This window comes from Haemorhous mexicanus, chromosome 10 (genome assembly GCF_027477595.1).
Source record: "Haemorhous mexicanus isolate bHaeMex1 chromosome 10, bHaeMex1.pri, whole genome shotgun sequence".
NCBI classification, from domain to species: Eukaryota; Metazoa; Chordata; class Aves; order Passeriformes; family Fringillidae; genus Haemorhous; species Haemorhous mexicanus.
In genome coordinates this window covers 25,491,289-25,504,539 of record NC_082350.1, presented here as the reverse complement: position 1 = coordinate 25,504,539, position 13,251 = coordinate 25,491,289, and the positions used below count along the sequence as shown (strand labels likewise).

Genomic DNA, 13,251 nt, shown 5'->3' with positions numbered 1-13,251 from the left:
GCTCAGGAGCCCTGGAGCTGTTTGGCACAGCAGCTGCCCAGTGAGCTGTGCTTCCTGGGCCATGAGCAGTGAATTCCTCAATGGTTGCTTTCTTCCACTGGGAAGGGCTCTGGGGCTCTGTGCCTGGAGAGGGTGAACCCAGTGAGCCACTGAGCCAGCACCAGCAGGAGCTGGGCCCTGGGCCACCAAGAGCTCCTGCCTGCTGCAGGTGTGAGCCCAGACCATCCCTCCCTAATCTGCCCTCCTGTAGGAACAGTGAAATGTCAGTGTCCATGTGGCACAGGAAGGTTCCTGTGTCCTGAGGATTCCTCTCTCCCTGGGCTCGTTCCCTGCCTGCTGCAGGCTGTGTCCCTGCAGACATCTTCAGCCTCAGAGGGACCCATACGTTTCAAGGCTTCTTTTCTGGAGTATTCCTTGTTCTGTCTGTTGTAGTGCTCCCAATATACAGAGGATCTGTGTGGAAGCAGGAGTGGAGCCTTTCTTACTCAGGCTCTGTATCCCTCATCCAACATTTCCCACTTCAGACTAGTGCCACAGCAGGAATATCACACCCATCCTCAAATCCAGCTTTCCACATCAAAACTATTTAGCCCCACTTATTTATGCTGGCCTGTGAATGCCATTTAAAAGCTTTGATGTTCTTGTTCATGACTTACATAAAATAGCAACAGCCTACATGGATTTGTTTTGCCTCCTCAGAAATACCCAAATTGAACCAAAGATTGGCAAAATCCCAGCGGGAGAACGAGTGTCTGCAGGAGAAGGTCAAGCACCTCACTGAGGTGGCTGACACAGTTGAGCTGAAAACTCAGCAGCTCCAAACTTCCCTTCAGCAGGGCAACGAGCTCCAGAGTCGGTGCCGTGAGCTGCAGAAGGAAACTCTGGGTAAGAGAAGTTTTTATCTTTTCTAGCAAAAATCCCAGTAGGGGGGGAAAAAAGTTTTTAAAAGCACCAGAGTTGTGGTTGTTACTGTGAAAAGACTCAACAGGCCTGAATAAAAGGTGGGTGTCTGCAGCCAGGAGGAGGGAATGGCATTCCAAGGAGTCTGGAGCCCTCCTGGGAGCACCAGGCAGCTGGCTGGGAGGGCAAGTGAAGAAAAAGAGGAAAATCATGAAGGTGGTGGAATACAATCCTACTGCTAATAGTTCATCTTAAGTAGAACATCAGGTTCTGAGGGTAAAATTCAAAGAACTGGTCTCATTTTGAGTGCAGGACCAGCAAGGACTTGTGGCTCTCAGAGCAGGACTGAAAAGCAGGACAGGCCAGGCCTTTTCTCTGAGCCATCAAACAGCAGACTCCAATGATCTGCCCTTGACTGTGTCTCAGGAAGCAGAAAATGCTCTTGGAGAGGGCGAGAGCAGTGACAGCACTTGAAATGACACCCTGGGAGCTGTGTGCAGACAAAAACTCACTGCAGAAGGATTGTTTATGTGGGTGCCTCTTGGATCTCTTTTCTCTTGCGTTCACAGCTCTGGCTCAGAGGTATTTTAGGACCTTGGGAACACGTGTGAGGTTGTGCTGCTCCAGGCAGGGTTTGGAGTGCCCAGGCTGGCCCAGCAGTGCCCAGCTGCCCTGTGCTCAGCCTGGGGACACACTGAGAGCTGGAGGTCACAGTGATGGTCACTTCACTGCTCCTTCAGCACCTGTGGAAAGAGCTGGTGTGAGATCCCATCCCTGAGTCACCAACCCCTGGTGCTGAGCAGGGCATGTCACTCTTTACTAGATTGCAATAACAGAATAATATCTTATATTAATATTGAACTGGTTTATTTTTATAACAATACTGCTAAAAAGCTCCAGCAAAGACATCTTCTGCCTTTGCAGAAATAATAAGGAACAGTGGACATAAATCTCTCCAGATGATCTCTCACACTCTGAAATACATCATAACATCAAACACTTGTACTGCTGTATTTATGTGATAGGAAAACTGCCCTTAGCTGAGGTTCCCTTCCCCCTCTGCTTACCCCAGAGGTTGCTGCAAACAATGGGTTCAGGGTTTGTTCATGAGCATGGCAAACACTTCCATTTTCAGCTTGCCCCCTTGAACTCCATGTACAAGTGCCTGTTCTAAAAAGAGAAGTTTTTGCAGTCTCTACTTTATTAGATATTTTAAAGGTTCTTCAATGGGTTCCATATTTTTGGGGGGCCTGCATGGCTTCTTGGGTCTTATGAAAACCTGAATTTGCTTCCCTAAATTGGCATGTTCCATCAACCCATCACAATTAATTATCACAGAGTCCTGGAATGGTTTGGGTTGGGAGGGACCTTAGAGCTCATCTCATTCCACCCCCTGCCAGGGGCAGGGACAGCTTCCACTATCCCAGGCTGAAAATTTGTAGTGAAATATAAAACAACTGAGATTTTATGGAGAAAACATAGCTAAAACCACAGCTAATTCCATGTATGGAATTCATACAGACTCTTAGGACCCTGCAGAATCTTAATGATGAGTAAAACTACCATCTAAGCTGGTTGATGTTTTATGTGAGGCATTTTAAGATTGATTATTAAAATGTAGCAGTCACTTGCTAATAAATGAGTTATTAAGAAGCAGTAAAACGTTTGATGTGGGTATCCAGAAGGAGGTTTCAAGGCAGGAAAGCTGCTGGCTCAGGCATTTGGATTCCACCCTTCCTGAATGGATCAGTCAAACACAAATCCAGCAGGATTTCAAGGGGTCTGGCTCTGGGGAACACGTTGCTGGCTCGGGGTAATAAACCCAGTTAATGCACTGCTGATAAAAATGGCTCTCTTTGAAATGCCAAACAGGGATTTTTCATGAGACAATCATTAGATATGAAATGAGTTTGCCATTGTATTAAAATAAATGAGTGGGAACAAACAGCATCTTACTGGAAATCAGTTCCAGGGAGTGGATTTGTCCTGTCCAAAGTGGGGTGTGGAAATCAGCCACGTCCTGAGTGTCCTTGCTTTGGGGGGAGCTTGGGGTTTTGCCTTATTTTGTTTTTTTTCCTCCCACAAACTACTCCAAAGTCCCTCTTTGAAATAATTTGGCACTCCAGAAATAATAAAAACTACCAGGATTTGTGATTTACATGTTTTTAAAGGATTTTCCTTTCTGCAACCGATATTTTGAGGATTCTTCTGTTGCATACTTCTCACAGAGTTATAAAGTCATGATTATTTCACACCCCAGCAGGCATTTGCAAGAGCAGGGAGCAAGCAGTTGTTTCTGCTGTTGTTTTTTGCTCTCATGCTTGTGAGGCTTTCTGGAGATTCCCTTTGTAGGGGGTTTGTGGGGTCAGTTGGATTGCTGGCTTCAAGGCACTTCCCAGCCTCACAGAGCATCACCCAGATAAGGAGGTGAGAGGTCTTGACAAATGCTCAGCACAGGGGAAGGTCTGCTGGGTAATTGTTTAATCAGTCAGATTCCCCAAATCCAAAATCAGTAATGTGTCTGTGTTCTTAGTGCTGGTGCAGTAGCACAGGCTCCTAAAAGATTTCTGCTTTCATTTTATTACCAGCTAGATCCCTTACTTCATCACCAATCAAAAAATCACTTTTCTTCCCCAAAGTCCTTGTGGCTTTTCTTTAGCTCATGACTTGCTCTGGCCTTGCTCTGGATGGGTTGAAATTGCTGGTGATGCTCCCAAAATCCGAATTTTCAGTCTTTGGCTGCTCCTGCTCCAAATCTAAACCTGGTGGTCTCTGCTGCCATGAGGAGGCTGATGGGAGATGATGGAAAACTGCAGCTGGGGAGGGGAATGCCAGCCCTCCCCATGGAAAGGAGGGAATGCCAGCCCTCCCCATGGAAAGGAGAGGGAATGCCAGCCCTCCCCATGGAAAGGAGAGGGGATGCCAGCCCTCCCCATGGAAAGGAGGGAATGCCAGCCCTCTCCATGGAAAGGAGAGGGGATGCCAGCCCTCCCCATGGAAAGGAGAGGGGATGCCAGCCCTCCCCATGGAAAGGAGAGGGAATGCCAGCCCTCCCCATGGAAAGGAGAGGGAATGCCAGCCCTCCCCATGGAAAGAAGGGAATGCCAGCCCTCCCCATGGAAAGAAGGGAATGCCAGCCCTCCCCATGGAAAGGAGAGGGGATGTTAGCACTCCCCATGGAAAGGAGGGAATGCCAGCCCTCCCCATGGAAAGGAGGGAATGCCAGCCCTCCCCATGGAAAGGAGGGAATGCCAGCCCTCCCCATGGAAAGGAGGGAATGCCAGCCCTCCCCATGGAAAGGAGAGGGAATGCCAGCCCTCCCCATGGAAAGGAGAGGGGATGCCAGCCCTCCCCATGGAAAGGAGAGGGAATGCTAGCACTCCCCATGGAAAGGAGAGGGGATGTTAGCACTTCTCATGGAAAGGAGGTGTTTTCATCTCCTGGAGTGTCTTTAATGGCACTTTAGAAACCACTTTGAAGAGCTTTGAAATGCAAAGGGGGAATAGTTTCCTGAGTTGTAGGTAGGCTGCAGTGCAGACAGCCCCTGTTCATGCTCCCAGTGCTGTTGAAATGTAGTTTTTTATGAATTCCAGCTGTGGTGGGAAGGCCTGGGAGGGTGAGAGCTGGGGAGTGCAGGGCTGCTGTTGGAGCAGAGAGTGAGAGGCAAAGGCTCATTAGAGCTTTTCAGCAGCCTGAGTGCCAGAGGAGGCACAGGAATCCATGGCAAACAATCCCAGCTCCCTGCTGGGGGCTGGCACCAGGCTGCTGCAGAGTGACTGAGAGAAGGGGCACACTTTGCTTCCAGAGGAAAAGCAGGAATCCAGGTTCTCCTGTGGAACCAGGAGAGGGGAAGGCTCCAGGAGAGCTCAGAGCCCCTGGCAGGGCCTGAAGGGGCTCCAGGAGAGCTGGAGAGGGGCTGGGGACAAGGATGGAGGGACAGGGCACAGGGAATGGCTCCCACTGCTGAGGGCAGGGATGGATGGGAGAGTGGGAACTGGGAATTTCTGGCTGGGCTGGGATTGCCAGAGCAGCTGGGGCTGCCCCTGGATCCCTGGCAGTGCCCAAGGCCAGGCTGGACACTGGGGCTGGAGCAGCCTGGGACAGTGGGAGGTGTCCCTGCCATGGCAGGGGTGGCACTGGGTGGGACTTAATGTCCTTTCCAACCCAAACCATAATTCTGTATTAAAGGATGTGTCTTTATTGTGTTTTGTTTTGTCTGCTTGGCCTAAACACTGAGGGTGAAAATTTATCCCCAAGGAAAATTAAGGTCAGAATCTCCATTTTTTTTTTCCTGTTTAGCTTTTCCAGTATTTCAAACCAATTTTAATGTGTAGGAGAAGCAGGTTTGTAGGAATTGTGACATATCCCAGTTAGCTTGGCCTCAGACAGGGATACAGGCAGAAAATTCAGGCTTTGGACCCAGGCCTTTGATGCTGGAGTGTGAACTCTGGCCATGGATGAGCAAATCCAATCCTTCTGAGGGCAGGCATGCTTGTACTGTGTCACTGGGGCGTGGGAGGGGAGCAGGCTTTGCCAAAATAACATTTTTTCCCTACTTAAGGATTTTTAAGGTCTTGGAGATTGTCATGTTTGCATGGTTGCAGTTGTTGGTTTGTTCTGTTGAGGCTGCCCTTGATTTGTGCCACTCAGAACTCTTTGGAATCTGGTTCCTTTTCTGCTTTTCTCTGCTGGTTTTCTGAAGGTGGAGGAATGAGGCAGAGGGCCATGGAGCCCAGTCTGGCAGAGGTCAGCAACACATGCTGGGAGAGATAAACCCCAGTCCTCCTCCCCTGGCACATCCTCCCAGTTCCTGGCAGCTCTGGGTGATTTGGACACTTCCTGATGGCACTGGTGAGGTCTCCAGAAAGGATCTAAATCTGGAGTCCATCCCTGGGCTCCTTCCAGACTTTTGTGAGTCACAAATTAAAAGAAGGACTTTGTTGAGTAGACAAAAAAAAATTATCTCAGAGAACACAGTACATGAGCTTTTATAAATACAAAGAATTAGTTCTGTTCTGTGCAGGGCCTTGGGGTGTTACTTCACTTCTCTGGTCTCCTTAGAAACACGTGGTGAGGCAACTTTTTCCTGCTCTGCCACTGCAATTTTTCATGCATGTATTTCATATTTCTCACAGATTGTCTGCTGTGCTCTTTAAATAACTGTGCTGGGAACTGTCTGTGTTAAATGTACATCTGAATTTGCCTGGAATTAATGTTCTGAGAAAAATATTTTTGCCCCCTTTGGCACAGCTGATTGGCCAAATTCAGGGCCCAAACAAGGGGTAGTTATTAAGTAAGTTTTAAATAATTGCTACAACTTCCTATTTCCCAGATTCCAAGGGGAATCCAGCAAGAGGGGCTGGGTTCCAGTCTGCCTTGGCCAGGGATCTGTGTGCTCTCTGCTCCAATTCCTTGACCATCTTCAGCTCTGAGCTCCCAGGGGGTTCCAGGCTGGTCCCTGTCCCTGAGAGGGGACCCAGAGGTCTGGAGGGGAGAGGAGGGTGGAGGATCCCAGCCCTGCTGGGGGATGGCTTTGAGCCTCAGGGGCTGCCCCTGGATCCCTGGCAGTGCCCAAGGCCAGGCTGGATGGGGCTGGAGCACCTGGGACAGGGGAGGTGTCCCTGCCATGGCAGGGGTGGCACTGGGTGGGATTTAAGGTCCTTCCAACCCAAACCATTCTGGACTCTGGGATTCCATGAGCTATTTCAGCAGTGCTTATGAACCTCCCCATGAAATCTTAACTACAGGGAAATTATCTTTTTTGTGCACGTGTATGAAACATTGAGCTTTTATTTAGATTACCCCCAAATTGTCAGCAATTATATTGGATTGGATTTTGTAGGTTTTGCAGGAAAAGCAGAAAATGACACAGCTCTACCACGTGTGCCTCTGATCCAGCCTTCCTGGGAATCTGTTAGGAATTAGCTGTGGAGCTGATGGCTTCCAGAGTGGCTGCTTACCCAACGTGCTGCTTATTATTTTTATTTTTCACTGAAAACTTTCCCAGTTGTTGCTGTTTCCAGGCAGGAGCTGGGGCACCGTGCCCTCGGATGCAAACTGGGTGGTTAAATTCCTGCAAGCCAGCTGTGGGCAGGCTCTGCTGGCTGTTTTGCACACACCAGGGGCTGCAGTGATGCAATTTGCCCAAGGAAGAGGAAACAGCCCCCAGTTTGCTCTGTTTCTGTTTCTGTGGCTCGCCAGGTCCTCGTGCACGTCCGGGCTGTGCCCCTCAGCCCTGTCCTTGTCCCAGCACGGCTCACAGAAGGTTACTGGAAGGTTTGTGACTGTGCTGAGAGCCATTCTGAGTCACAATAATGAGTAAAATTCAACAGGAATGAAACTGAGATGGATCTGGCCTGCTGAGGCTTTGAGATGTGGTGGTTGTTGCACACTGAGCCCAGTATCAGGATTACAGAGTGTGAGCTCTTTCTCTTGGCTTGGCATGTTTTGCAGTAGGCTTTATTTTCATCACCAGAGAATATTTTTACATACGTGTTTGAATACCTTTTCCTCTATTCAGCAGGTTTGCAGCACAAGTTTCCCTTTGTGTTGCCATTCTCTTTATTAGTTGTCCCATTTTTACCATGGTTCTCATGGAAATCTGCCTCCATGGGTGTGGGACTTTCTGCTCACCAGCTCCCGTTGGCTTTGGTGGGAATTCTCTCTAGAGAAGACTTGCAGGAACTATTTGTGTAATTAAATCCATCTCTTCCCTCATGAAAAACTCCTGTCCATGCTCAGTGAGCATGAAAACTTCTGAGAACAAATGGAGTGAAAGAGGAAACAGCTTTGAGAGAGACCACCCAGAGTACAGAACCAAACCAAGCATCACCCTCTCCTTTTCCTTTATTCCAGAACTTGTGTCCACACTCCCACTCTGAGGGAGAAGAAAAAAGACCACAGTTATTAATTATTGGCAGAAATCTTTTAAAATAACAATTTTCAAGAGGTCAGAAAGAGTTGTTTGGGACAATCTTCTCCACAGCAGCCTGTGAGGGTGGGCAGAGGGTTCTGCTCCTTCTGGTGTCCACCCACACTAATGTGGGCTTCATCTGTTCCCACAGAGTCACGTTCCTGCTCCCAGGGCTGTGCCTCACATCTGCTGGGCAGCTGCAGCCAGAGCTTCTCCCTCTCCTGCAGGAATTCTGACAGGCACTGCCAGGAAATGCAAGCTGGGTTCTTCAGCTTTGGGAAAGTGCAGGACAGTGCACGGCTGAGGAATGCCCAGGGAGGGGACCAGCAGGACCTGCAGGTGGCCTGATGTGTCCAGAGGGTGCTGGGCCACCACTGCTGCCTCAGAGACAAGGGAAGGTGCCACCATTGTCCCAGCCTGGAGCTCTGCTCACCTCAGTCCAGCTTCCACCCCTGGCAGTGGCAGCCCCTGAGGGCTGTACCACAGGGGCCTCACACTAAAATATTGGCTTGTTGTTGTTTGGTTGGTTCTTTGATTTGTTTGTTCTTTGGTTTGTTTGTTCCTTGATTTGTGTTGGCACCCACAACAGGTGGTGGGGAAGCTGCTTCTACAATTAACTTCCATGATTTTTCCAAGGTTCAGTCAAGCCCAAGAAATTTTACTTTTCTTCTCAAAAAGCTCTTTATAAATGCTGATAGTTTGGGAATGGATCTGACAGGTCCTGGGTGTTTTACCCTGTATAATTCTCTCCCTGATTTTTTTTTTTTTTTGTTGTAGTCTTCTGAACAATTTTCCTTTTCCCTGTACTGAAAAGAGGGGACTCTTCCACTTGCAGGATTTATGAAGATAAGGTGTGGCTGGCAGGAAATCCCACACTGGGATCATCCATCATCACTGCTGGAAATGACTGACAGAGACGTGGGAAAAGTTACAGAAATTCAGGGAATTGGGGTGAAATGATAAATTTAAGAACAGGAATGACAGAGAGCTCTGAGAGACTGTCTTGGGAGCTGTTCCCTTCAGAGACAAGGTCACCTCACTTTGTTTGCTGTTGCTTTCTGAGGAATAATCTTGTTTTTTCTTTCACTTCCAGACCTGTTGCAATGATTTGTCACTGGATTTTTTTCCATGTATCTTTTGGTGCTGTCCTCAACTTTGATTTCAAACCATTCTTAGGCTTTCTGGAAAGACAGCTCTTGTTCATGAGGATATCTAGAGATGCCCAAGTTGCTGTGGCTGCCCCATCCCTGAGGTGTTCCAGGATGGGGCTGGGAGCAGCCTGGGAGAGTGGAAGGGAGCTGGGACTGGAGGAGCTTTAAGGTCCCTCCCAGCCCGAGGCATTCCATGATTCTGTGATATCTTCATGGAGATGAAAATCAGATTAAGCCATGTGCTGCTGCTTCAGTTTCAAGGGCTTCACATCTGCAAGTTAGGGCTGTTCTCAGGGTCTAAAAGCATAGAAAAGGATGATATAAGGCACACAAAACCAGATGAGATAATTTAACTTAAAAACCAGGGATTGTACTGGGAAAAAGGCAGTGGCTGACTGGAGCTGAGGTGATGTGCTCTGAAGGATCCATGTAGAGGACAAGACAAGTACAACACCATTGAATTACTGCCAGGGTTTCAGATGAAGTGAATTCCAGGTGAGTTGTGGGGCCACCTTCCTGCATCTGTTTGCTCTCAGCTTTATGTACAAACAATCTGATTTAAAGCAAACAATCTGATTTGAAGCATTTCATGTTTCAGTGCAGTTGGAGTTGGTGTTTTCTGGTGGGATAAAAAGCCCCAAACACACAGACAAACCCCAGCTGTTTGCTGTAAAGACCCTGCTGGTGTGCACTGCTCTGCCTGAGGTGGGAGCGAGGAGCTGCAGGTCCCACCTGGAAACAAACCACTAAAGTGGATTAATTTCACATTAACAGAGACACAACCTCGTGTTCTTGCTTTCAGAGTTAACAAATCAGGTGGAGACAGCTGGCCTGCAGCTGCAGAAGGTGACAGCAGAGATGGACCACTACAAGAAGCTGTTGCTGTAAGATTCCCATTCCTTGGTTCTTCCCACTGCACAAAAAACACATCAACCACTTTATTTTTCCAGCAAGTGCTGCTAGTCAGAATGCTCTGAGAAGGTTTTGACCAACAGAAGAACTATTTTATCTTCACATGATTATTTCTAAGCATCTGCCTGAGCCAGCCTGGCTGTGGGAGCAGGGCTTCCTTCCTGCAGCAGGGGTTGGAGCCTGATGCAGTGCCTCACCTAACACCCAGGTGCAGGAGGCATTTTGGGAAATCCACGTAAATCAGGACCAAAAATGTGTGTGGGAAGGAAAATATAGTGATAGAGCAAGGGGCAATGGCCTCCCAGTGCCAGAGGGCAGGGCTGGCTGGGATATTGGGAATTAGGACTTGTTCCCTGGGAGGGTGGGCAGGCCTGGCACAGGTTTCCAGGGAACTTGTGGCTGCCCCTGGATCCCTGGCAGTGCCCAAGGCCAGGCTGGATGGGGCTTGGAACCATCTGGCCTGTGGAAAGTGTGGGTGGAACAAGATGGGTTTTGGGGTCCCTTCCAACCCAAACCATTGCAGGATTTTCTCCCATTTCAGGAGCACTCCCCAGCACTCAGAACACTCCCACAGCAGGAGCCTGACACCCCAACACCACAAAGCATTACAAATTCCACAGCTGAGTGCTGAAAACCTCAGTGGGCACTGGAGCAGCCTGGGGACATCACCTCCAGGAGAATCCAGAGGGATCCAGGAGCCAGAGGCTGCTGAAAAGGCCCAAGTGGTGTTGGTGAGGCTCAGGAGTCAGGAACTGGCACTGCCAGGCTCGTGAGCACCCACCTGCACTCTGTGCCCAGGTTTCCCTGGAAGCTGAGCAAAGGATTCGTGCTGCTCTGCTCTGCACCTCCTGGGTTCAGTTCCTTCACTCAGGGGTCTGGCCACGACCGAGTTACAAATATTTGGGATGCTTAGCAACCAAGTACTTCAGTGATAATGTAAGGACTGAGTGGGAAACAAAGATGTCATGAGCACAGTTAAATAAACACTGAGGGCTTTCCAAGTGTAAATTAACATTTCAGTGTAATATGGGCACAGTTTAATAAAGCAACATATTCTATATCTGTTTAAATGTAAATATGAACCTTAACCATGGTTATTAATTGGTGCAGTGGTGACATAATGACATGAAACCTGCAAAGCTTCCAGCCCTTTTACCTACAAAATTGGGATTTGTTCCATTTAATTCATTTATTACTCAGAATTGTCATCAGTGTTGCAAGATCTCACTTCTTGTTTGCAACATTTGTGATCCAGGTCAGGCTGAGATGGCACTGGAAATGTAACTTCCAATTATTCACAGTCATTGCTGGAGCTGACAGAACTTTCTGTTCGTGGCCTTTTACCTGAAATGGAAAATGCAGGGAGGAAAATACACCCCAAGTGCTAGCCAGGCTGCTGCAGGAGTAAAGGCCCATTTCTTTGGATAATATCCTTTTTTCCCAATGCTTTTTTAGGGTGAAGTCAACAGAACTTGATGTCTGTCAAAATGAACTGAAAAAGATCAAATATGAGAATGGAGTCGCTGAGTCCAGGTAAATGCTGAAATGATATTTCATATTTTTGAGCAATAACAGCAAACATTTTATTGTTTTATGCAATAAATTTTAAAAAATTATGTCAAGTCAGTAGATTTACCTTCATAAAGAACACATGGAGTTTTGACCAATACTTTATTTTCCAGGCATTATTATTTCTGTCTATAAATAAGAATATAGTAACTACAACACTATTTCTTTATTTCATCTGTAGACTTACAAAAGAGCTGAAGGAAAAGGAGGAATCCCTTCTCGTGTGCCAACAAGTCTGCAAACATTTACAGGAGGAGGTGGCAGAGAAAGAAAGGAGAGAAGAAGATCTGAAAAGAAGAACTGGGAGATCAGAGAGTGAGCTGGAAACCCTTAAAGCTCTGCTGAGCCAGACAGAGCAGGAGGTGCTGATGCTGAAACAGGAAAGGTAAAGGGAGCTGAGCTGGACTCAGGTGCTCCTGGAAATTCTGGAGATTTTGGGGGTCATTGGATTGGGTTTTTAAATTATTATGGGATGGACAAAACTTGGATGAAGAGAAGAAAAAGTACTATTAAAAAAGAGGAGGAGAGCAGTTCTGCTTGGACTGCAGGGCTTCAGCTGGAGTTTACCCTGAGCCCCAAAGCCCCAGTGTGCAGCTGTTGAGCTGCTCTCTGTGCTCAGGGTTCAGGCAATATCCAAAGCCCTGAAATGCAGAGCAGTTGGTGCCCTGGCACTTCTGGATGTGCAATCAGGCTGTCAGGGGTGAAACTGGAGATGGAGGTTCTACTGCAGGTAATTAAAAAAATATGGATTCAGGTTGCTGAGTCCAAAGCAAAGGCACTCGAGCTGGATCCCATTCCAGGGCAAACAGCCCTCAGAAGGCCAGTGCTTTATTTTGCACATCTCAAAAGCAATCCCAGGGACAAGGGCAGCTCTGTTCACAGCTGAGACCCTTCAGGGCCAGACTGAACTGGTGGGAAGCTGCTCTCACACCTCCCCAAGCACCAGATCCTGTCCAAGAGCCTGGCTGAGGGAATCCTGAGGCATTTTTGAGGTGGACAAGTTGTTAACAACATCAATGACAGGAATTTAACCTCTCCAGGAGCCTTGCCCTGCAAGCCCCACATAACAAACAGTACCTTGAACGACAGAAACACTCAGTGGTGCTCATTCCAAACCCATTACAATTTTTAAATTAATGATCCTAATATTCCAAGTTCATGAAATACAAGTTCTGGGTGGAATAGTTTAAGTTTCCCTGTGTTCTTTGAAATTTGTCCTGAAAATATCAAAGAATATTAAAAAGCCATTTGAAGTGGAAGATCAAGCACCAATTTAAACCATGGAATTCAGGAGGCAAGTGAGGGTGTGCTGGAGGTTCCAAGTGGTGATTCCAGGGGCAAGGACAAGCAGGACTTCATTGCAAGGCAGGGGGATGCCAGGAGTGAGGGCAGAGCCCAGGTTCACATGGAATTTGTGTTTCTAGGGAGCTGCTAAAGAGCAGGACGGAGCAGCTGCAGGAGACACTGAGGCAGAAGGTGCAGAGTGAGGACTCCTGGAGGGACAAGGTGACTCTGGGGGCTCTGCTCTGGGGGGTTCAGTTCCACAAAGGGCACAGGAGAGCAGGGAATGATCCCCTCCAGTGCCATGTGTGGTGGAGCCATGGAATCACACACAGCCTGGTCTGGAAGTGACTCAGCCAAAAATTCTGTCAGGAACACCCAAATCTTGCTTGCCTTTGGCCTCTGGGTCTGCTGGGGCCTCAGTCCCCTGAATTCACAGGGAAGGGTTTGTCTGGGGAGCCTCCTGTTTCCCAAAGCACATTTAATGTTTGCTGAAGTTCATGGAATCCCAGGATCCCAGCCTGG

General features: G+C 48.1%; 1 protein-coding gene across 1 annotated transcript in view; it reads left to right on the top strand.

Moving 5' to 3' along the window:
* LEKR1 (leucine, glutamate and lysine rich 1) overlaps positions 1 to 13,251 on the top strand; it is a 31,733-nt gene that overhangs the window by 10,464 nt on the left and 8,018 nt on the right. Inside the window, exons 5-9 of the mRNA XM_059855878.1 lie at positions 700 to 885; positions 9,767 to 9,848; positions 11,332 to 11,409; positions 11,627 to 11,830; positions 12,870 to 12,951. Of these exons, the coding sequence (XP_059711861.1) occupies positions 700 to 885; positions 9,767 to 9,848; positions 11,332 to 11,409; positions 11,627 to 11,830; positions 12,870 to 12,951 (632 nt within the window). The remainder of the gene's footprint in view (positions 1 to 699; positions 886 to 9,766; positions 9,849 to 11,331; positions 11,410 to 11,626; positions 11,831 to 12,869; positions 12,952 to 13,251) is intronic.